Source organism: Electrophorus electricus, chromosome 15, assembly GCF_013358815.1.
Source record: "Electrophorus electricus isolate fEleEle1 chromosome 15, fEleEle1.pri, whole genome shotgun sequence".
Lineage (NCBI taxonomy): Eukaryota > Metazoa > Chordata > Actinopteri > Gymnotiformes > Gymnotidae > Electrophorus > Electrophorus electricus.
Window position 1 is genome coordinate 1,317,771 of NC_049549.1, and position 22,062 is coordinate 1,339,832.

General features: G+C 43.1%; 1 protein-coding gene across 4 annotated transcripts; it reads right to left on the minus strand.

The window, feature by feature from the left end:
• Window positions 1-5,807: 5,807 nt before the first annotated feature.
• Window positions 5,808-21,513, minus strand: brca2 (BRCA2 DNA repair associated). Of its 4 annotated transcripts, XM_035534392.1 has the most exons (28): window positions 21,371-21,513; window positions 21,081-21,158; window positions 20,761-20,979; window positions 20,369-20,441; window positions 20,236-20,285; window positions 20,070-20,098; window positions 19,868-19,985; window positions 19,714-19,769; window positions 19,444-19,522; window positions 18,415-19,113; window positions 18,050-18,313; window positions 14,771-17,356; window positions 14,583-14,675; window positions 14,428-14,497; window positions 13,908-14,332; window positions 13,566-13,756; window positions 13,281-13,468; window positions 12,889-13,059; window positions 11,934-12,294; window positions 11,657-11,812; window positions 11,000-11,147; window positions 10,281-10,393; window positions 8,505-8,706; window positions 8,104-8,270; window positions 7,754-7,892; window positions 7,360-7,613; window positions 6,794-6,916; window positions 5,808-6,419 (listed from the first exon to the last, which is right to left on the minus strand). In XM_035534392.1, exons 2-28 carry the CDS (start codon window positions 21,118-21,120, stop codon window positions 6,036-6,038), a joined length of 7,398 nt encoding a protein of 2,465 aa, XP_035390285.1. In that variant the 5' UTR covers window positions 21,121-21,158; window positions 21,371-21,513; the 3' UTR covers window positions 5,808-6,035. The 4 variants fall into 4 exon arrangements, with proteins under 4 accessions (XP_035390285.1, XP_035390283.1, XP_035390284.1 ...); XM_035534390.1 differs by having other exon boundaries at window positions 14,771-18,313; window positions 21,081-21,137; XM_035534391.1 differs by having other exon boundaries at window positions 14,771-18,313; window positions 19,744-19,769.
• Window positions 21,514-22,062: the final 549 nt, after the last annotated feature.

Here is a 22,062-nt window from a genome sequence, read left to right on the forward strand (position 1 = left end):
AAACAGGATCTTGTGCAAAAGTCCAGAAACTTCCCCTTTTCTCTTACCAGCAATAGACAAAAACAGAACATTTCTGGAGTGCCTACTCACCTCTGGGTGAGGCATTAGCTAAATAAAAACAAGCTTGGAAGGACTTATGTTTAGAATGGGCTACAACCAACTTATGTTATTTGTGGTTGAAATTCCTTAAGTCTTAGCATGCCTCTTACGAACAGTGGACTAAATGAAGCAGCTGTGGTCATATACGACAGCTCGGGGCCACCATCCCCTGCCGTCTGTTATCGATACGCTGCACTGGAGTGCTGCCCTCAGTCCACTAACTATGGCACACTAAAAACTACTTTCAAACCGCCGTGTTAAAGCTGGGCCTATCATCAGCTTCGCCGTCACAAACCAGGATAACGTTTACAGCATGCAGACGCAAGGGGAGACCCAGCAAAGCGTCGGCGAGACTTTCCGCTTCGAGCTGCTGTCCTGAAACGCACGCTCGGCCAGAAAACCCCAAAATAACGCCCAACGGCCAGAGCAGCTGTAAATTTGTGCTGGATGTAGCACAAACACTCGAAATTCAATAAGACCTCAGCCCACGGGCGAGTTTGCCTTGCGGTGGTCCAGCACGGCGGCAACATCTGCGCATTTCGTGAGCTCTCCGCACATCTGGGCTGCATCCTGGTGAGGGAGGGCGAGGTAGAGAACTGTGGGTAGGCAGCTGCGGCACAACCGAGGGCTCCCAGATGTTTGTGATTGGCGATGTGTCGGCCTGTTTGTTGGGGGGGGTGGGAGGGTCAGATCTTTGATCCCGCCGGCAGGTCGGGCTGCTGTGTTATCACATCGGGGCAGGGCTGCACGAGGCGGAAGAAGCCGGGCAGCCTCGCAGGGAGGTCTGTGGTGCAGTGGAGGCAACGGGTCCCAACAACAGCTCCGGGGCGTCAGCAGAGGGGCACGGGGCCAGCGCAGAACCTGAGGATCGAACCTCGCGCACACTTTCTGCTCGTCATCACGAACAACTGAGAAGCATTTCCTTTTCCAAGGTTGGGGTGCACACAACAAAACTGGGTGTGTGCAACAAAACTCCATAAACCGAGACTATTTTAAAACCTGATACAGAAACACATCAGCATGAAAAAGAAAACAAACTAACCCTAATTACTGAAGAAAACACTACATTCTAGACATGGCTGACTCAATCTGTTTCTGGACTGACTCTCAAGTCAATGTTATGGCTTGGCAGAGCAGTATGAAATAGTGGATCTTGTAAAAGCATGTTTACAAATAATACATTTTTTTCCACCACCTCCCAGCTCCAGGTTTGTGTCAGGAGCTTGCCTGTGGCAGTTCCCTTTAACACACCACCTGGACGCCTCACTCGCTTTTACACAGACATACACAAGCGCAAACATGTTGAGAGCACGAGCACACACGTGCAGAGCGTACGCACGCACAGAGCACACACGTGCACACACATGCACAGAGCACCCAAAGGTCAGCACTCCTTTCAAGCATCTCGTTTAGAAGGAAGGTATTTTCGGAAGCGGAGCACACTGATGCAGAACTTGAAAAACAAACGCGGCGTTTACGGGGTGGGAAACGGTGGGCAAGGCTGTTCAGCTTCCTAGCGCGTGCGCCACCGAACACATCCCCGAGCCCTCCGGAGGCCAAAATATACCACTAACAGCCTTTAACGAGGAGACACATCCAGCAGCTTTCCGTGTGAGACACGACTGTGCCAGGCCGCGTTACTCACAGCTCAGATATTCTCTGTTGCAGAAATGAGATCACTCACTGCACAAGGATGTGTAGCGCTTGTCAGGTGGCTAGAGAGGGCTAAAAAAAAAAAAAAAAAAGGCAGGCCATTTACACTACACACGAGAGCATGAAGAAAACCAAACTGCTTGGAAGAGAGTTCACAAGAGAGTCAATGCAGAAAATAACAAAAAACAAACAGCAACAAAAACATTACGCAAAAACGTTATTGGGCCAAATCAAAACAGTACCACGACAGAAGTTCAAAAGAAACCAGATGACTTATAAATTCCACAGTAGATAGTGGGATATAAAAGATTTGGATGGAATGAAATGGACCGAAAGCATCCTATATGATGACTAAGATAAACCAGCGATGTACAGTGTTGGCGATGCTCAAAACTAGTTCCTATCTCCTATAGGAGCTTGAAATCACTCCTATATAAAACTCTCATTACCGCCTTCTGTTCCAGGTCTGGACAGCTCAGTGAGCCTGAGCCTGAGCGCTTGTCTGGGAAATTCAGAGTATTCCTAATTACGGGAGTGGGGAAGGCTGGAAAAGTCAAGCAGCTGACACCAGGAAGACACGGCACTGGGATAGGGCTTCTATCAAGGGTGAATGTAAGCAACCCAGAGGAAGATCCATCTAATTTTTTCCATTTCCAGAAAATACCGATCACCAATCCCCACCCCCACCCACAGATGGCCTTCAGCGGCCCGTGCAGTTGAAGAAAACTGTGGCATACATGTGGATCCGTGTGGACAGACACCTGGGACGGGGAGGGGTTGTGTGTGTTTTTGTTTTTTGGCCAAGTTAGGCTTTGGCACATCACTGCCATATCATCAGTGTAGCGTGAAAAGAGAACTAGGAATTGGTTTGGATCCCAACCAGTTGCGCTGAATCAGGTTTGTGGGATCAAGAAAAACAGCTTGTAGCCAATACTGTGACTTGAGAGTGAAGAAATACTGGTTTAGGACAAAGCAACAAGCCAAGGTTTAGCACAAATAATGAAGCGGCAATGGATATACCTTTATCTATAAAATAAACCAGATTTTTCCCTTAAAGAATACAGAACAATGCAATACCAGTCAAGGCAATGTGGAACTGAGGTTTCTACAAGGTCTACTGACATGCGTCCTCCTATGAAAGGTTTGCAAGGAAAGACCGCTGATTTACAGGGAAATAATATGGTTGAAATAATTGGTCCAGACAATACTTCTCCTCAAACTCCCCCAAGAGTTGGTCATGACTTCCAATCCTTTCAGATCCTCAGGCCTCATTTTCATCACCATCCATGGCTCATTGATAACCAATTTCCTTGTAAGTGTATCAAATTTGAGGCTCATCTTGGCCGGAAAACAACCTTGGATTGTTAAACTAAACCGGCCTCCAAATCCCAAAGTCCTAATCTCACAAAAGCATTTACCAGTGTCATACCACACATATGTTCAAGGAGATTTACAGCTGGGTCAGCCCAAGGGTCACTGCGCCGGCTCTGCTGGGGCCAGACCTCCAGACCTCAGGTGCCGGATCCACAAGGTCAACTGCCTGGGAAGCTCATTTCCACCAAAACTGTCCAAACGCTTCCGCGGTAGAGGTGCCAGGGCTGGTGGGCTGAGGAGCAGGAGGGGACGACTCCAGTGTAAACAGGAGCCCGTGCAAAGGTCAAGAGCAAGCGAGGAAATGTGGGCTTAATCAAAAACAAATCCGTCAGGCTTATCTTCATAACTGAGGGCAAGTAATTTAGACAGAAGTCAAGGCTTGTCCTCGACAGCAAATCAGTACAGAAGGTACATTAGACTCAAGTTTTATCCAGTAAACATGAACATGTAGCTGATGATTTGTTTGTAATACATACTGTATGTAATACTTAGTAAATAAATATTAAATCACAATACATTTGATAAATTATCAATAAGTGTCATTTTTGAGGGAAATAAATATCTAAACTCTCACGAGAGTACTTCACAAGAGTAATTTAATGTCTGCATGCTGTTGACTTTTAATGTTTATTCCATTCTTTTCTTGGTAATGAATGAATCAGGCCTGCGTCTTTAACTTACAGCTGTCGATAACGGCACAGACCAGAGTTCCTGAGCAGTTATTAGTTAAGACCGGCACTCAGAGCTTGTTCAGTAAAGCGGGGTTGCTGAGAGGAGAAGGGGGATATCGAGTGTCTGATCCCTCCCCATCATGAAACCTCCGCGTTGAACCCCCATTCGCCCCCTCAACCCAACCTACCCCCCCCTACACACACACACACACACACACACACACACACACACACACACACACACACACACACACACACACACACACACACACACACACACACACACACACACACACACACACACACTTACCCTTTCAGCAGAGACAAGGGAAAGAACTGGCAGTGGTAGAGAAAGAGTAAGCAGCTCAAACAGGATCAAAAGACTTTTTTGCCTTTAGGTTATGAGAAAGACTATTAGGTTCTTTTTCTTTCTCTCTCCCATTGGGTTGGAAAATCCACACTGAAGCCCAAAAATGATAATTGTAAAGGTTTACATTTGTTTGAAGAGTTCTGAGTGAAAATGAATGACAATCGTGAAACACTCCCTGGCCCGTCAATGACACCACTTTAGGAAAGGTCATAACTTTGACAAAATTCGCTGTTTAAACAAAGTCTGCAGCTTCAGAGAACTGAAACGCCTCTGAACCGTGAGGTGAGGAAAGCCACTATTCTTTGTCCTACCATGCAACAAAACAGATGCTTAAAGAAAAATCAACATGCAGAACCAGGAGGAGAAAAAAAATCTGGAAACAGAAAGCATGCCCTCTAGTGGCAGATGAGCAATTTGTACAAAATCAACATATTACTCGATTTGTGCTTCGTACAGTTTCAATAATCTATAGCTTTAACATATACAAAAGCAAAAAGGTGTGGACTTTAGAAATACTGAGAAAAAGATTGTACTATAATCCATATATTTATCATCATTATTAGAATCAGGACTATTCTGTGCAGAACATTTTAAGGGAGGAAACATAACCATATGGGAAACTGAAACCTTTTCACTTCAGGCCCACAAATATTTTAAGAGCTGACCTCAGGCAGCCATTTCTGCCAGTTCAACTCTGGAATGCGCAAGATACAATCCTTCGTTGCAAATCAGGGTTCACCAAGGGATCCACTGCTTAAAATAGAAAGGTGTTTTGTCTAAAATGAGATAATAGGTGCTAAAATGAAAAGCTTAGGAAGAAGGGCAATAGAGAGTGTGGACTCCAGGCTGGCATTTCTGTGGTTTTCTGAGACTTTTTGTTTCACACAGAAGTAGTAGATTATGGGTTGTTCCTCAGTTTCAGGATAAAATAAGCACTGACTGCTATCTGGGGTAAAGGCCGGTAAAGTGTAGATTCTGTATTTCGGGAAGCGAAATATGTCTGAATCTTAAACATATACATTTGCCCTTATCAGATATTGCAGCTTCCTTGTGGTACGAAAGGAATGCATCGCCTGTCTTTGCTGTGTTAAACAGTTCTGACAAAACACAGCAACCACAGACTGCAAAATAAAAAAAAAAAATAATAAAATACAAAAAAAAAAAAAAAAAAAAAAGAACCCTCACAGTAGCAAATCTATTACAATTCTTTTTTTTTTTTTAGATTAAACATACTGTGTTATGATATTTACCAAAGTCTAAATGAGCACACTATTGCCTCAGGTTGTGACTACCTTAATGCAAGTGTACAGTACTGACTAATGCACCGCAGGTCCATATACAGATGCAGGGATTTGCTTCCATCTACTGTGAAAATGAAGTAGGAACACCAGAAAAACACTGAATCAGCATCTCCCCGCTGCCGTGTTCAACAAACCTAAAAGCTATCTGTCTTTATCAAGGACTTTATTAATAAATTGTGTGTTCTTATAGTGTGTTGGTGGTTGCATTTATTAGCAGAGAGTTTCAAACTCGGAAAAAGTCCGAAAACCCTCAACCCTCAGCATCATCTTTAGATTCTTAACCACCAAACAACTACAGTTTCTGTATTAATTTCAAGTAATTAATTCAGTGACAATAAGTAAAAATAAAATAGAACATTTATTAATCTTTTGTTGGAGAAACTGGTCAAAAACTACTCGCCTACAGTAACAAGATCACAGAAATAATCTCTTGTGCAATTTGGAGGAAAAAAAGAGTCATATCTTAAAATGAACGATGCCTCAGTACAAACAATTTGCTTTCATGCAGTAAACGTGTGGCTCTGGGCAGAACAGCCGGTGCTGACCCTGGGGCTGCTCTGGTCCCTATCAGGTGGACGAGGGCCCTTCTCCATGCGCTTGCCCCATCCCATCCAGCGCTTGGGTGTTTATCAAAGCCAGCTCCTCGTCCTTCACCCACTGCTCCTCCACTGGCAAGGCGGCGGAGCTGGGGCTTGGGTCCAGCCCAGATCGGGGGCACTGGGGGGTCTCGGACCTCCTCGGAGGGTTAAACGTCCTGTTGACGCTGGGAGAGGTGCCTGTGCCCAGCGGGGTGATGGGTGGCGGAGAGGGAATGCGCGACAAGTAGTCAATGCCACGCTTTCGTTTCACACTCCTGGGGTCTTTGGGCTCAGAGCCACCAGCGGGGGAAGGACTTGGCTTGGACACTGGGGTGAAAGGGGAAAAAACCCTGCCTGCTTGCTGGGGTGTTGCCTAGGAAAAATGAAATGCAGAAATGATGCCATTGTCTTCTGAAGGCGTTTTTCCCTTCTATGGGTTCCAGTGCCAGACCAGGGGGCTCAGTGCACTACACATTTCTGGGTTTGCCCTGCTCCAACACAGCTCGCTGTTCAACAAGGGCTTGATTAATTACCAGACAAGGCACACATGTCAGAGCAGGGGAAACAGAAACATGAGATATGCTGGGTCTTCAGATCTGGAGGAATTCTAAGTATAAAGTTTGGGAAGAACCTTGAACTGAATGGGTCAAAACCAGGTCATTGCATCCCTGTATGAACATAAACCATGTTCATATTCATCAAATGGAAGGATATCACAAAAACAAGATTCAGAAACAACAAACTCACAATCCTGATGTTCTGTTTTGGCAGAAAGCCCGGCGTTCTCAGGGACGGAAAGGAGTTTGAACAGCCAGGTGGAATCAGGTTTGAGAGCTTCTCCTCGGCGACACTGAAAAACGACTTGTAACCCTGCACGGAAACCGACGAACATCATAAAAATCCACTTAACCAGAAGCTGCAGGTGAAAGACCATCTAGCCGCGTGCAGAACATTACAGGTTCACCGCAGCTCTCAGCTGGACAGATGGCGGCAAGACACAACCGATTACAACTGAACTGAAACATCACGCAAAATAAAACGAAGGAGAATTTAAGACCATGGGGGGGTGGGGGGTGGGGGGGTGGGGGGGAGTTTTAGAGCTTAGCCATAAGAATGATTTAGATTCGAGCCGTTTCAGGTTCATTGTGGGTCGATCCGGGAGCTGGCTGATGTAATGCTGACCAATACTCTTAAATGGTAACACCATAGGTGCTACTTCAAATGCAAGACAAAAAGAAAAATAAGAACGAACAAAAGATTACATGATGAAATAAGCCTTCGGTAGGAAGTGTAGTTCTGCCTACAGCCATTACCTGGACAAAAGAGTTGATCCGGGCCATGGCTCCCTTTATGTGGGGGTCCTTGGGGTGTGTGGAGAAGAGGGACTGCTCTCCAGCGTAAAGGTCAGGCACAGGCGCACACAGCTGCTGCGGCCGCAGATTGCTGACGGCCAGGAGAGCCATCGGCCTCACGAGGTCCTCAACCGCTAGCTGGACCAGGCTCCCGGAGGTCCTCACAGAGACGAAGTCGAGCCCGTCATCCACCAAGTACACCAGCGGAGAGGAACCTGCAGACAGGCCCGTGAAACACACACTCAAAATAGCTACTTAAAGGACTCTAAAGACTCCTGGTCACACAGCTGAAAAAGAAAATGACAGAGGATGATGTACCTCTCAGTAACAACTTATTCCTTTGAGTCAAACGAACCTTGTCTATCCAAAACGGAGATGACGTATCCTACAAGATCCACCTCCCCGCACGGGGAGCTGAACCTGGGGTCCTGGAGCTCCCTGAAGCTTGCTACTCGTCTCAAAGGAAAACATTTACTTAACTGTTCCGGGCAAACCTGTAATCATCAAGGTAATTAATCATCACACTTCTCTCATTTCTCAATTTCCACTCAATAATTTTTCAATATAATAATTTTATTTAGTATTGGGGTGTTTACTGTGAGAAGGATGCACATTTTTGGCAGTTATGTACATGTGCTAACCTACAGAGAGGACAGTATTTCCAGAATGTCTAAGGGCTGCAGATTTATTGGTACCCAGATTTACCTCCAACTCCTGAAACTGTGTTTTCTTGGTGGCTGTGAACTGGACGTGGGCGCTGGCAGAGTGCTTCTTGGTCTCAGACGTGGCCAGATGGTAAGCCTTGTACCTGCCACCCTCCCTGAGCAGAGAGCTCAACTCGGCCGAGGGCCGCCAGATATTCAGTGTGTACACTGGGAAACGTACATATGCAGACCGTGACCAGCTGGTTTGGTACAGCTACTTCAGCATAGAGGACAGCAAAAGGGCTTTGTGTATGAAAAGAAATCAGAACTCAAACCAAAAAAGCAGGCAACAGATGACAAAATGGGATTACGAACACTCAAATAGCCAAGTAATGTTAATGAACCCTGTGTTCATACCTTAACTTCAGACCCGAGATTAATCAATACTGCTGATAAACTCACCATGGTTGCCATGCTGGTCATTGGAGTCGGCGATGGCAAGCTTCCAGACGGGGGTGACATCTCGGTTGAGACAGCCCCCTTCAGCCTTGTGGGCCTCCTGCACAGCCCTGCGCACACGCTCCTGTAGTTCCGCCTGCCTCTGCTCAGCCACACCCCTCCTGTAGCTGTTCACAGCCTCCACCTGCTGTACGCTCAGATGGGTCTGTGCACATGTTGCATAGTCAAGAAAGAAAATAAATGAAACAGCCTGCAAAATTAAAGGCTCTTGGTGCATACACTTACATTTACGGCATTTAGCTGACTCTTTTATCCAAAGTGACTTACAATTCTGACTGAACACAACTTGAGCAATTGAGGGTTAACGGCCTTGCTCAGGGGCCCCAACAGTGGCAACTTGGCAGTGGTGGGGCTTGAACCTTCCAATTACTTGTCCAGTAGCTTAACCACTGAGCTACCCCTGCGTATGCTCTAATAGAAAGCTGCTCCAACCACAGTCATCAGAGTCCTCCAGGCTGTCCATCCTCAGGAGTGACAACAAAAGTGGACAACCAGTTACATTAATCTTTCAATCATCTACTAGGGATTACGAAATCCAGGGCCAAAAACCCCCCCAAAAAACCCACAAAATTATAGTACCATATAGTATCTATAATAAAAGTGCAATCATATGTGCAGTCGTTTCAAAGAAGCTATAAAGAAGAAACATAATATATGACATGGACAGGATTAAAGGCACTTTTCCCCAATACTTGGTTGCACAACCTCTGGCAGCACGCACAGGCTCCAGACGTTTATTGTAGCCATCTGTGAGCAACTTCACCTGCCTGCTGCTACATTCTCCCACTCATTGATAGCAGATCTTTAAAGCTCTTGTTTGTCTGCAGAGTTCCTTTACTCATTAGCAGTTTTAACTGCTTAGATTTTCAAATCAGACTGAGATCAGAACTCAGGATTTTAAAATAGTCCAATCCCCACTGCGCCACAAACACACAGGAGGACGCTGCTGTATAAAATGCCTTTACAGCCCTCTGACCTCTTTATTCATATCTTTCTTTAAGCAGCGGGGTCCGCCTTGGCCTTCACCCACACAGCCCGTCCTTGTTCAGCGCGTGGCGAATGGAAAGGGTTGACACCATCACTTCAGATGTCTCCAGCTTAGTCTGAATTGGATGTTCTGCTTGATTTCTTTTACACAATTCATACCAACTTTCATAGGGTTCTGTAATCAATTTTCTTCTATACACCACATTCTGGAAAGGTCTCGACTGTTCCACGCTAAGCAAACATGTTGATAACATTTCAAAAGGTCTTTAGAGAAGGGCTGGTACCCTTTCAGCTGCTTGTGTTGGGTGATGATGGTCTGCTCAGACAGCTCTCTTGTGTTTGCCGTTGCGAACAAATAACTGGCTTTCCTCAGCATCAAAGCAACCATTCACAGGCTAATTAAAGTCATGCGAGCACTAACAAGGTGGGGAGAGGTCAGTCTAACTTCTTAATTCATCACAGAATAGTCTGATTTTGTCCTTTGTTTCAAACTGAACAAAGGATCCAATGTTCATCTCCTGGCCTTGTTCATTTTGCTATTCATTTTTCCAAATTTGTTAGTTTTGCGTCATGGGTTTTTCTGTATCAATCATACGAGTTCATAAGGACCCCAGCTGTTTTGCTAAACACTTTATTTCAGGAGATATTTTATATGATGTATGCAAAATTCAAGGGTGCCAATAATGTTGACCGCGCCTGTATAACTCAGCGCTCGGGTCGCCGGTCCTTTACCTCCATGTAACCTGGGTCACTCTCCACGGCTTCGTAAAGCTCCTCACCATCCTGGAGTCTCTCAATCTCTTGACGAGTGAATGTTCGACGATGATTTCTAGTTTTCTTCTTCTCTATTAAGGTAGATTCACATAGTTAAAAGTAGATTCAAATGTTTCTCATAGTAGAAAAAAAGATTCATCGTTATTTGGACATCAGCTTTTGTTCATAAACCCAGCTCAAATAGGCTCAAAGAGCCAAATGAAGTTCGGAAATTATTATATAATAACCTTTTTTTAAACACATTCACTGTTATCACTAGTTTATACTTCTCTGTACACTTAGCAGTCCAGCACTATAGTTTGGGACACATTTACATCCAAGAAGCACAAATATGCTCTGCAACAAACTTTAAAATCAAGTAAAAGAAAGATCAAATTTATCCTAAAAGAATGAGACAACCAGTAGTGACAAGACCTGCCACAAATTATATGTAGCACACACACACACACATATTTTATATATATTTTATATATATATATATATATATTTTATATATATATATATATATATATATATATATATATATATATATATATATATATATATATATATATATATATATATATATAGAACATATTACTTTGTTTATAAACATAAAAAGTAATATGTTCTATGTTCTGATATTTCACAATCACTGGAGCTGTTGAGGTTGCACACAGAAGAGTGTGATCTCATACTTTCCTCCTCTTTCTCAAACTGGGCTTGTATCTTAAAGAACAGAAGCTCCAGGTTCTTCTGCTTAGCACTGCTGTGACGTCTGGCCTCTCGGTCTTCAGCCCGCTCATTGCGGAACACAAATATCCCACCGGACAACTTCTCCATCCACTGCGTTTTGTTTTAACACAAAAATAGTGGTCTGATATGGCTGAGATTAAATGTACAGCCTACTGGTGACATGTTTGTTTATGTTTTGAATTTAACATTACTACTACTGAAACGTAAACTGCATAATTAACTGTCCATACCAACACAAGGTTAACAAGATGAAGGCTACGCTACAAATACAGTACACTGCAGAGGATTGGGTTTTTATTCTTTATCTTTGGACAACATTCGAGGACTCTACAGTGCAGTACACTGCAGAGGTACATTGCACCTCTTGGACAAAACTACTGACCAGAACATCCAGTTTTCTAAGATCCTAATCTCACCGGTGTGATTATACTCCATAGACAAGCCATGGCTTATCACATCAGTGTGATCGCACTCCTCAATGGACTAAAAGTAAATTTGCTAAAACGTTAACGTTAATTAAGGTAAAGTATATGTATAAATGATATCTTAACCACAATTAAACAGCCAGTGAGAGAGAGCGAGAGAGAGCGTGCGAGCACCTGAGTAGGGTAGCTCCTCAAAACAATGATGTCTACACAGCCCACCACTCCACCGGTGGAATACAGTGAGGAGAGGGACACCTGGAAAGGTCGGGGATCTTTATGGAAACCCATCTTAGCGTCCCAACGGGCTGGCCTTGTGCTGTTAGCTGAAATCTGAGAAAGAGGAATAACACTGAAATAAAGCTAATCTCAGCAGAACACCTTAGTGATGCTTCTCGTGGACTGAACACATGTCTGTCTAATCTGAAACCAAGGCGTGTGTACATCACCTCACCTTGAGCATCAGCGAATCAGGAGCCTCCAAAGGGGCACAGGCATCTTGCGAGCCAATCAGCTCTGCCCCATGGACGATAATCTTCCCGCCCACTCTGAGACGGCCCTTCTGCAGCATGGACGACAGCGGCAGGTCCAGCAGGGATTTAATGGAATACCAGCCATCAGTAAGCCATACTACTGCAGCTGGAGCCTCTAGTCTGGGATCAGTGGGGGCTGCAGCTTTCTCTGTTCCCACTTGATTACGGACTGAAGTGGCAATGCCACACACACACAGCACTAAGGTCTTGGCCGGGGTGTCATCCATTTCCATGATCTTTTTTAAAGCGGACCTTCGACTGTGATCCACCTCAATGTCATATCTAAGAATGAACAATTAATAATTAATCAATAATAAATTAACCAAAAGTACTAATATTAACCATCAGAACACACCAACTTACTTTTAACAGGTAAACACTGATGTTCATTTTGACTAAATGACAGTATAAGGACTTGTTGAGCACCAAGTTTTCTTAGTCTTCTTACTTAGTCTACACATTTAGATGCTCAATATAATAGTAATCTAAATATTAAATATTTAAAATATGAAATAAAGCAACCCTCCTCCCCCCACCACCAAAAAAACAACCTCAGAATGGTCATTGCAAGATTCTCAGCATTAATACTTTATGGCAGTGGTTCCCAAAGTGGAGGGTGCACCCCCTAGGGGAGGCTCAGAGCTATTGCAGGGGACACAGCAAGGGAAATAAAACAAAAGACTTGCACGTGCATGTTGATTGGGGGGTGTTGGGGGGGCTTGAAAATATTCATATCTTTACAATATCTGCTGACTGATCTTTTGAAGTCAATTACAAGAGCACAACTTTTCCATCATTTCCACGAAAGCAACATGGACATGGCAACATGCAAGCTTCACAATACTGCTCTGGACAGATGTGCAGCACACGCAGCACCTGAGTTTGAGTTGCAGAAGCACTTGCTCTGGAGTAAGACACAGACCGCCATACACTTCGGGGAAGGTTCTCTCCATGGAGGCCTGTTTCCATACAATCCAGCGATAGTGGTTGTACACCCATGCCTCACTTATCAGTTTGGGGTCAACCCCAGGGGTATCACACAAAGCCCTGCGCAGGAAGAAAACAATGGTGATTCAATAAAAATCAAAAACAAACAACAAAAAAAAAAAAAACTCCCACAAGTGCCTGCCGGACTCCTTGTGATCACTTCCAGGGGCTATAATAACTCAGAAAAGTGAGTAGAGAATCCATATGAGAACAGAGAATCCCTAGTCCATAACTCACCCATTATTCATATGAATTTATAGCACAAAGGCTCAAGTGTTCACCTGTAGAACTCCTCCTTGCCTGCAGATGCTTCGTTATTCGGTATCAACCAGCCCCCGTCAGCCAGCTGGACGCCGCCCGTCTCTGCGAGTGCCTCATGTCCGAAGAATTCAGCCCAGCCAAACCTGAATGACTCTGCGTTTTCGCTGCTTATCTGAGAGACTTTGCGGTGCACACCGCGCTGATACAGCTGCGGGACAAAATGCAAGGAGCTTCTTGATTTGTAGCAGCCACAAATAGACTTAGCTGTGAAATAACCACAGAAATACAGAATTAGAAATATGCACCTCTTCCTGAGTGTGTTGGACTGGGTTCTTGTGTCCTACAGCCTCTCTCAGTGATATCCTGGTCACCCCAGATGTCTTCGCCAGGTACAGGCTGCCAGGCAAAGGTCGAACGGTCTGCCGCTTCTTTTTTCTGATTCTCATGTCCTGTATATCCCGCGCCAGCTCCAAAGACTGCTGCCAAACCTCAAAGACTTTGAGCACCGCAAAACATAATACTTGGTTAAGATAAAATATGGAGAACCATGTAATTAACACTACTTTACAATGACTAATGCACACATTTTATTTGCTTACAGCATCATAAAAAGATATTTATAGACTTCCATATGCTGCAAAGGTTACCTTTATCTTCAGACGTTCCAGTGGGCAGACTCCCCAACTTCACATCTCGCTGGGCTTCTGTCTCTTTCTTCCAATCCTCTTGTGTCCCAACTATGTGGGCCTTCCCTTTCACAAAAGTCATTTTATTTTCTTGACCAGAGCTTAAGATGGACGAGGATTTTGAGACGCTGGAATTGTGGGATGGACTCCTCAGGAGATCAATACCTCCCAAGCTGTCCTCCTTTTTAAATGGTGGAACAAACACACTTGGACCTTTAGCAATGTCTGTAGAAACACACGGTTTGGGTGCCTCGGGCCTGCTATTCTTTTGAAAAGGGGGGACAAACACTGTTGCTTTGAGGTTTGCTGCTGCTCGTTTTTGATCAGCAGAATGTGGAAAAGCAACGTGGAAATCTGGGTTGGCTGCTTTTCGCTCTGTGACATCCCTGCAGATCAAAAACTTGTTTATTATGTCTCCACACCATTTCATGTAGAAGATTTTTCTAAAACACTAAAAGTATGATAAAATTCAGAATCTCACCTAGACGGAAGAGTAATATTGGGCTTTAAGTGCAAATTGCATGTGAAGACTCGCCTGTCATTTAGAGTCCCTGTAAAGGTGATGGCACACTAAGTGAGACATGGGATACCTTATGGGTAAATAATCCTGCTTTATTTGAAACAGTGGAGACTCACCATTGGGACTGCTTGTCGCAGGAGTACAGACTCTACTGCCATCTGAGATCTGGTTAAATTCTGAAACAAGTCTTCTTTTCAGTGGAGGTTGCCCTTAACGTAATTAACAAAAGAAGACAAATGTAAAAAGATTTGATAATACAGTATAAAACTAACGTAGTTTAGATCATGGAGCTGAAAGGATTTACCTGTCAAACCACGACCATCTGACATCCGTTTTCTTGCTATATTTGCTTCGATTGACAACTTGTGCTCAGGACGACTTTCCCTAAAACCAGTATCCTCCAACAGACTGTGCTCATCGAGATCATCCTCTAACAGGGCTTTAGTGCACGCCATTGCTTCCTGCTCCAAATATTTCTGCTGAGTCTCATTGCATCCACCAGTATTCAAAGAACGACAGTTGAGCAGAGAAGAATCACCATGTGCGGGTAGTGATGCGAATGATGGAACTGTGGCTATGATTTGTCCCATTTTATATTGATTATTTTCATTAACTCCTGAAGCCTGACATTCAGAGATAAGTGGACTTTCGCCATGGACACCGGCAGCTGGTTCTGCATCGCATTCTTTGAACGTCGGCAAAGCTGCCTCAAGAGCCGATTTTGACACGGTCACACCTTTTCCACTAGCCATGCTGAAACCAACATTTCCTGACTTTAAGGCATCGGCCTCTGAGTCTCCATCCTCTACGATCTCGAATTTTCCCTCAGGCTTTCCAGCATTAGCTGGTATACATTTCCTCACAGATGTACCATGGAAGCTTTTCTGTTGTACTTTTGGCATGTTCAAATGACTCTCGATGTCATGCACGTCAACGGACAAGTCGGCGCAGTTGTCAAATGGAGTTTTAACTTCCATCAGTGCCTTTTCTGACACCGCCACACCTTTACCGCTTGCAGTGCTGAATCCCAAACACCTCGCACACTCGGGTTCTGTGGCCGATGTCTCCGCCGTTTTTGAAAGTCCTTCATCAAGCAGTGAACCTTCCACTTCACATTCAGAGAAAAGACTCTTTGCTTTTCTCAGCGCCTTATCGGACACAGCCACTTTCTTTCCACTTGCAGTACTGAAGTTCCAGCTTCTTCCTGGAATAGTGGAACGTTTTTCTGGAACATTCTTCTCTTCTGAAATTTCCATTCTCTTTTCACATGGTGAAGTGTCAGCTGAATCAGCTAACACTGCTTTAGCTCTTTGAAGTGCTTCTGCCGAAACAGACACCGTTTTACCATTTGCTGTACTGAAACTGCAGCCAGATGTTGACTGAAGTGTCTCCGCTGAAGTTTTAGCAAATTCCTCTCGGACATGTTTATTCAAAGCCGTGGACTGTTGCTTTAAACTCAAAGCCTCTTTGTTCAGTCTGTCCATTTCAGGCAAATGCACCATGCTTACCACAACAGCCTTGAATCCACAGTCATCCATCACACTTGACTTGTCTCCTTTCTCTTGAGAAATATCTGAGCAATCAAGATCATAGTCTTTGAAAAATGTCTTTGCCTCCTTAAATGCTTTTTCTGAGATGCTCACCCCTCTACTGCTTGCCATCTTGTATACTTTGACAGATTTGTTCTGATTTCTGTTTGCTTCAGAATCTAATTTTGTATTGCCATCCTCCAATTTAATTCCATTGGAGCAATTTACACTGTTCTCAATGTCTCTGAAAATGGCTTTGGACATCTGAATAGCACTTGCTGAGACTGAGACTCCTTTGCCACTGGCTAATTTAAACCCATCACTCTGTATGGATTGTGAAGGCTGACATTTTTTTTCAGTACTGTCATGAAACCTTTCTTCACCAACCTTTCTTAGAGATTCAGTAGATATGTTTGACCGATCATGGACAGGAGTCAGGATACAAGAGACAGCTTTTGTTTTTGGAGGGGCTTTTAGTGAGACAGTGGCCTCACACATATTACGAGCTTCAAAGTTTTCAACTTCATTTAAAAGTCTTTTTGCGTTCACAAGGGCTTTTTCAGACACCTTTACTTCCTTTCCTCCAGCAGTCTTAAATCCAAAATTCACTGCATTCATTTCAAGTAAATTCAGTTTCTGATCAACACTTCTCTGCATTGCTTCCAGATTTGCTGAGCCATCTATGTGTTTGCATATTTCTGTTTCTGTCATTACAGAGTCTGAATTTTCATTACATAGGCTTTCCTCTGCCTTTAATTCAAGCTTATTTAGTTTCTTAGTGCAGTATAACCCATCATTGCAAGCTTCAGGTGAGGGCTCAGTTGTATGGCATTTAGGGGATTGTTTTAGCTTTTGCTCAACAGTGTCTGGCCGATTAGTCTGAAGTGTGACAATGTTTTCTTCACTGTCTTCCAAATCTGCAAAGAGACTCTTTGCTTTGCTCAGACATTTGTCAGAGACACTAAGAGTTTTTCCACTGGCTGTTTTAAAGCCAGAACAATATGACTCATTTTCATCACTTGTGTTAGGCTCCACTTTGAGAGTTTTGCAGCATGGCTGGCTAATGCTTACAGCTTGAATAGATTCATCCTTACTGTGCATGCTGTTTAGTACTGGAGTTTGGTGTGTAGGTGAATCTATCTTGGTCTGATATTTCTGAGATAACCGACTCTCAACAGCACAGTTAAAACTGTCATCAAAGTCAATGTCAGCAAGTATATCAGAATCCCAATCCTTCTCAACATGAGTGCTATCCAGAGGCTTTAAACCAAGCTTCGTAGGCCTAACCTGAGTAAATTCATACTGACTGCATGCCTCTTCCAATATACTGCACAATTCTGTTACATCAGCTTTTTGCGATGCTGTCAAAGAAGAATCAACATTGATTTGGTTAGAATCTTGACGTTTCTGACTGCTTTTAAAGTCAAGCACTGGACATCCGTCATGCATCACATTTCGGCCTTGCAATTTGTCAGTATTTTCATCAAACTCCTTGAAAATGTCTTTAGCTTTTTCAAGGTTATCAGAAGAGACAGTAATACTTTTGCTAGAGGCTGTTACAAAACCAGACTCTAAACCCCTAGTTGATAAATTTGAAGTTTCTCTTCCAGAATTTAACCCATGACCATGTCTTTCTGAAGGCAACTGCACTGCATCAGGGCTTGCTAAAACTTGTATCAGAGATGGTTTTGTTGGCTCAGGTATACCTGAAACAACCCTGGCAGTTGTACATTGGCCTCTCTCATCCAACATTGCTTTGGCCTTCATTAGAGCTTCTGGCTGTACATATATATCCTTATTATTTGCTGTTTTAAACACAGAATGTAGATAACTTTCAGAACCACTACAGCATATAGTTACCCGGCTAGAATCAGAAAGGAAGGAGGGATAGCCACTGTCACATCTTGGATGTTCACAGGTCATGCTCTCAACCTTTGCTGCGTTTGTTTCCTTGTAATTACCATCAGAACACTTGTAGCCAACACCACCTTCAGACTGTTCCTTAGGTACTGTGTTAGGTTGTTCTTTGCTTATTTTTATGCAAGATGACTTACCGAGGGAATCGTGTTTGCTATGTGCTCTTTGGTTTGGCGATTTGTCCAAATTGACTCCCTGAGTGAAATCTTCTGCAAAGGCTTCACAAAGCTGTGTCATATTAAGACCTTGGTCTACACTGAGGGTTGACCAAGTCATTTGTTTACCAGTAGTTTCTCCTGCTTGCAACATATGATCACCAGTGTCTTTTGTGCGTGCATCTTCACCATGTTTGGACTCTTCAAAAAGAGATGTTTCCAGACACTGATTTACAGTCAAATAACCTAGAGGAAAAAGGTAAAAAGGCATACATTATAGGTTTTCCCAATCTGATTTGCTGACATTTGAAATACAAAAGCAGACGAAAACAGATGACTGGTATTACCAGTGTCTGTGTCCGAGGACCACACTGGTGTGGCAGTCCCCTTTCCTACTTCAGTTGATGGACATGGACTTTGTACTCGATACACAAACCTCCTGGGTTTTCTAGCGAGCGTGAGTGAAGGAGATGCCTCCATAAAAGAACCTCTTGCCTGAGCTCTCTCTGAATACGAATCAGGAAAGCACTGCAGTTTCTCAACAGCGCATGAAGACTGAACAACTTGTGCATTACTGTCTCTACAAGTGTGCTGTGCAGAGTCACTGTTAAGTAATAAATTATTATGTTGCTTGTTTGCCAATTCAGAAGCAATGATCTGCTTTGTTTTTGAGTCTGGCACATCAGATAAACTTAGTGGAGTCCACTGTGTGAGGTCTTTACTTATAGGGGGACTTTCAATTTTAACAGCAGTGCAGGTTTCGACTGATCTTAAATCAACATTTGATGCTAAAGTAAGATGTGCAAAGCTCTCCGCTGCCAGAGTAGTTCTCTTCTTTATTCGTGCTTTGGTTTTGACTCTTCGCAGTGCTGAGCTGCTCTTGCTAAAGAAGATGGACAGGACGTCCTCGGCACCATCAAGGACACTCTTCACTGTGCCACGGACATCCGCGTCCTTTATTGCATCTGGTACTGTCTGCTTCCAAAGACCGTCCAAATCGTCTAAGGAAGTGTTTGATGCCTTTGCATCAGCCCGGCCTTTCAGATCTATTAATGATGCACATAAACTGATTAATAACCAATTTTTAAAACTCTCTCTCACACACACACACACACACAGAGAAGGATAGAAGGAGGGAAACAGAACATCTTGGACAAAGGACCTTCATCAGCTGTGCAAGCAAAGGGCTTCTGAATTAGTAGTAGCCTCCTCTGTCTAAAATGTTGTTTCTCTGGAAACTTTACTAGTTTTGAAATGAGATTTTATATATATATATATATATATATATATCACACACACACTCACACACACACACACACACACACACACACACAGTGGTAAGAGATGTAGAGATAATATATAGTTATAAAACTTACCAATGTGTTGTACAGAAGTTTGCCTTTCAGATGCTGGATGAGTGTCTTTTGACAGTGATGGAAATAGGTTTCGTACAATCTGTATGTTTGAAGAGACAAAACAACAAGCAAAAACAAGTGGTCAAAAGCAAAAATGCCTTCATACTAACTGGTTAATCAATAATTTACACATCTAAATATAAACATTATAGTGAAGTTGCCACTGTAAAAACAAATTGTGTCCAAGTATAAAAGTTCATCCTTAAATATTTGTTTCACTGTGCCACTTACAATGACTTCTTTGTCTCTGAGAAAACTTACTGGTGAAGACTGAGTTTCCTGTCTGGCTGTTGGAAATAATAAATGAAATAATTCCATTAATAATGTTTAAAAAGACAAAAAAAAGAACGAATCTGGAATATTTCATACTTGTTGTTATACGTACACAAAATAACCGTGGGGGTGAGTGTTGATGGGGTGTTGAAGGAACTGCTCCATGATATGTCAGGATTCATCTGAGCTCCAAGGCTCTCTGAGATGCGTTTTGCCTCTGAATCTTGTACCTAAGAGAGGCAACAAGCACTTCATTCAACATTCAAATGTCTATATAAGTAAGATTCAAACTGGAAATAAATTATTTATCTTACCAAAGAACTTATCGGTGTGTCCAGCAGACCTGTAACAACATATGTAACATACCACACAGAAAAAGCTTGACAATTGGACCATTTGGTACACTGATTTTATTAAGCCTACAAAATTAAACTTTGAAAAAAAGAAAAAAAAAATATTCAAAAGGTATAGTCTCCTTACCAAAACATTCATTTGTCTTCCGAGATCCATACTCTTTTTCAGTCCGTTGGCTACAAAAACAAACACACACAGACAAGAAATCACATCGGCTTCATGAAAACAAACGTTTTTTCCAAATTCACTCCAGCATTACCTGTCTTTTGCTGAGCCAAACAGACATGGGTTTGAGTCAGTCCTCAGCAAACCCTGCAGGGGGGTTTGCATCCCTTGATGTGAAGAAAAGAGCATTTCTAAATTGAGAGAGTGACACGAGGCATCTTCACATTGTACAGGCTTGCTGCTGGTCACATGACATTGAAAGAGTAATAGAGGTCAACATCAAAAAGCTTATAATGGAAGAGGAAGAGGGTCATGAGTGGTAGTGGGCAGTTTCATCAGTGTTTTAACTGTACAAACCCAACACTTACAAAACACCTTTAAACAGTTCAAGGAATAAACACTACTTATTGCATCTCTGAAAAGGGTGCATTGCATTTGTTCTCATCTCATTCTTATGGTATTCTCATCAAAACAAGAATGCCCTACCTGGAGCAGAAAAATCTCCCAGAAATGAGAAAGGAGACTCTGAGGTTCTACACCTCAGCATTTTGGGTGTTGAAGAGACCTGACTGTCCAGGGTGGGGGTGTCCGCTGGTGCTCTGGACACGGACGAGGTCTGCTGCACCTCAGCAACAGGCTGGTGTCCATGTCGAGACGCTTTTACAGTAAGCTCCTCAAACCAGTGGATATTAAGTGGCCCGAGCTCTTTAAATTAGAAGAGACAACGGCTGGATTAGCAGAAAGGTTCATGCAGCGGAGAAATAAAACCATTAGAGTTCAAAACGCGAGAAACCCCAGAGAGATACCTGCTTCGACTCCACGGAGGACGTCTTCAAACATGTCCATCTATGTTAGCGTCAACTCTGTGGAGAAGACAAACTGGCCTATGGTAGATGGAAAACACAAACCAGTATATAGAGGGTTTCCCCCCATAACATCAGGAATGTTGGTGATTAGTAAAACTCCCGTTTCCTGTTATGTAGCTAACTGTGCTAGCCCGAGCTGCTGACTAGAAAAGCGCTCGAGATAACTAGGATTAGCTTACCTAGCTAAGATAATTAGGATAGCCGGACCACAGAAAAACACTGTACTTTACCGTCAACTGGCATCGTGTCATAGTCGTATAATCTGACATTGGTGAAGTTTCTTTAAATGTTTACTTCCCGCCTTTCTGCACGTACTTAGCGGTGTGTGTAGAGTTTGTTTTTCACATTAGTTACACCAGATAGCCTAGCTCAAATCCCTCAGCAGCTCTAGTTTAACCAATCCCGCCAATGAGCATCGTGTCGTAACAGGAAGACCCGTGGAGATATCCAATCAGATAAAGGGCGGTCTTAACGTGAACGCGCTCGAATCCCTGCCCTCCAGGCTCAGATAAGCCCTAAAGACAGGTTACTTTTTTTTTCTGACGCATAATTAATAGTTATTAATAGCTATTCTGATGCATAATTAATTCATAATGAATGTAAACACTGTTCAAACTCTCCAATATTTTGAATAATATTTAATATTATTTTGAGTTTATATGTTCCATATAATATGACAGTCTAACCTGATATTAAATTAGTTTTGCTTTTTTTCTGTTGTGCAATGAAATACTAACTACAGAATATTAATACTAGATTATTATTAATACATATATTATAAATTATAGATTAGTCATACAGGATGGATTCAGCATTATTCAGTGTTTTTATTCTGTAACAGGTCAAAAGCACAACACACAAAAACATTATTTACAAGATAAACACTTGTCATCTCTCCTGACCTATGAGGATCTGCATAGCC

What these genes read in the sequence shown, in the direction of transcription:
- brca2 (XM_035534390.1), bottom strand. Translation starts at nt 21,120, where the DNA reads ATGGACATGTTTGAAGACGTCCTCCGTGGAGTCGAAGCAG. An exon ending in CTTCTGCAACTCAAACTCAG is followed by an intron (nt 12,295 to 12,888) that starts GTGCTGCGTGTG and finishes GTTCATTCTTAG; the next exon opens with ATATGACATTGAGGTGGATC. An exon ending in CAAAACAGAACATCAGGATT is followed by an intron (nt 6,420 to 6,793) that starts GTGAGTTTGTTG and finishes CATTTTTCCTAG; the next exon opens with GCAACACCCCAGCAAGCAGG.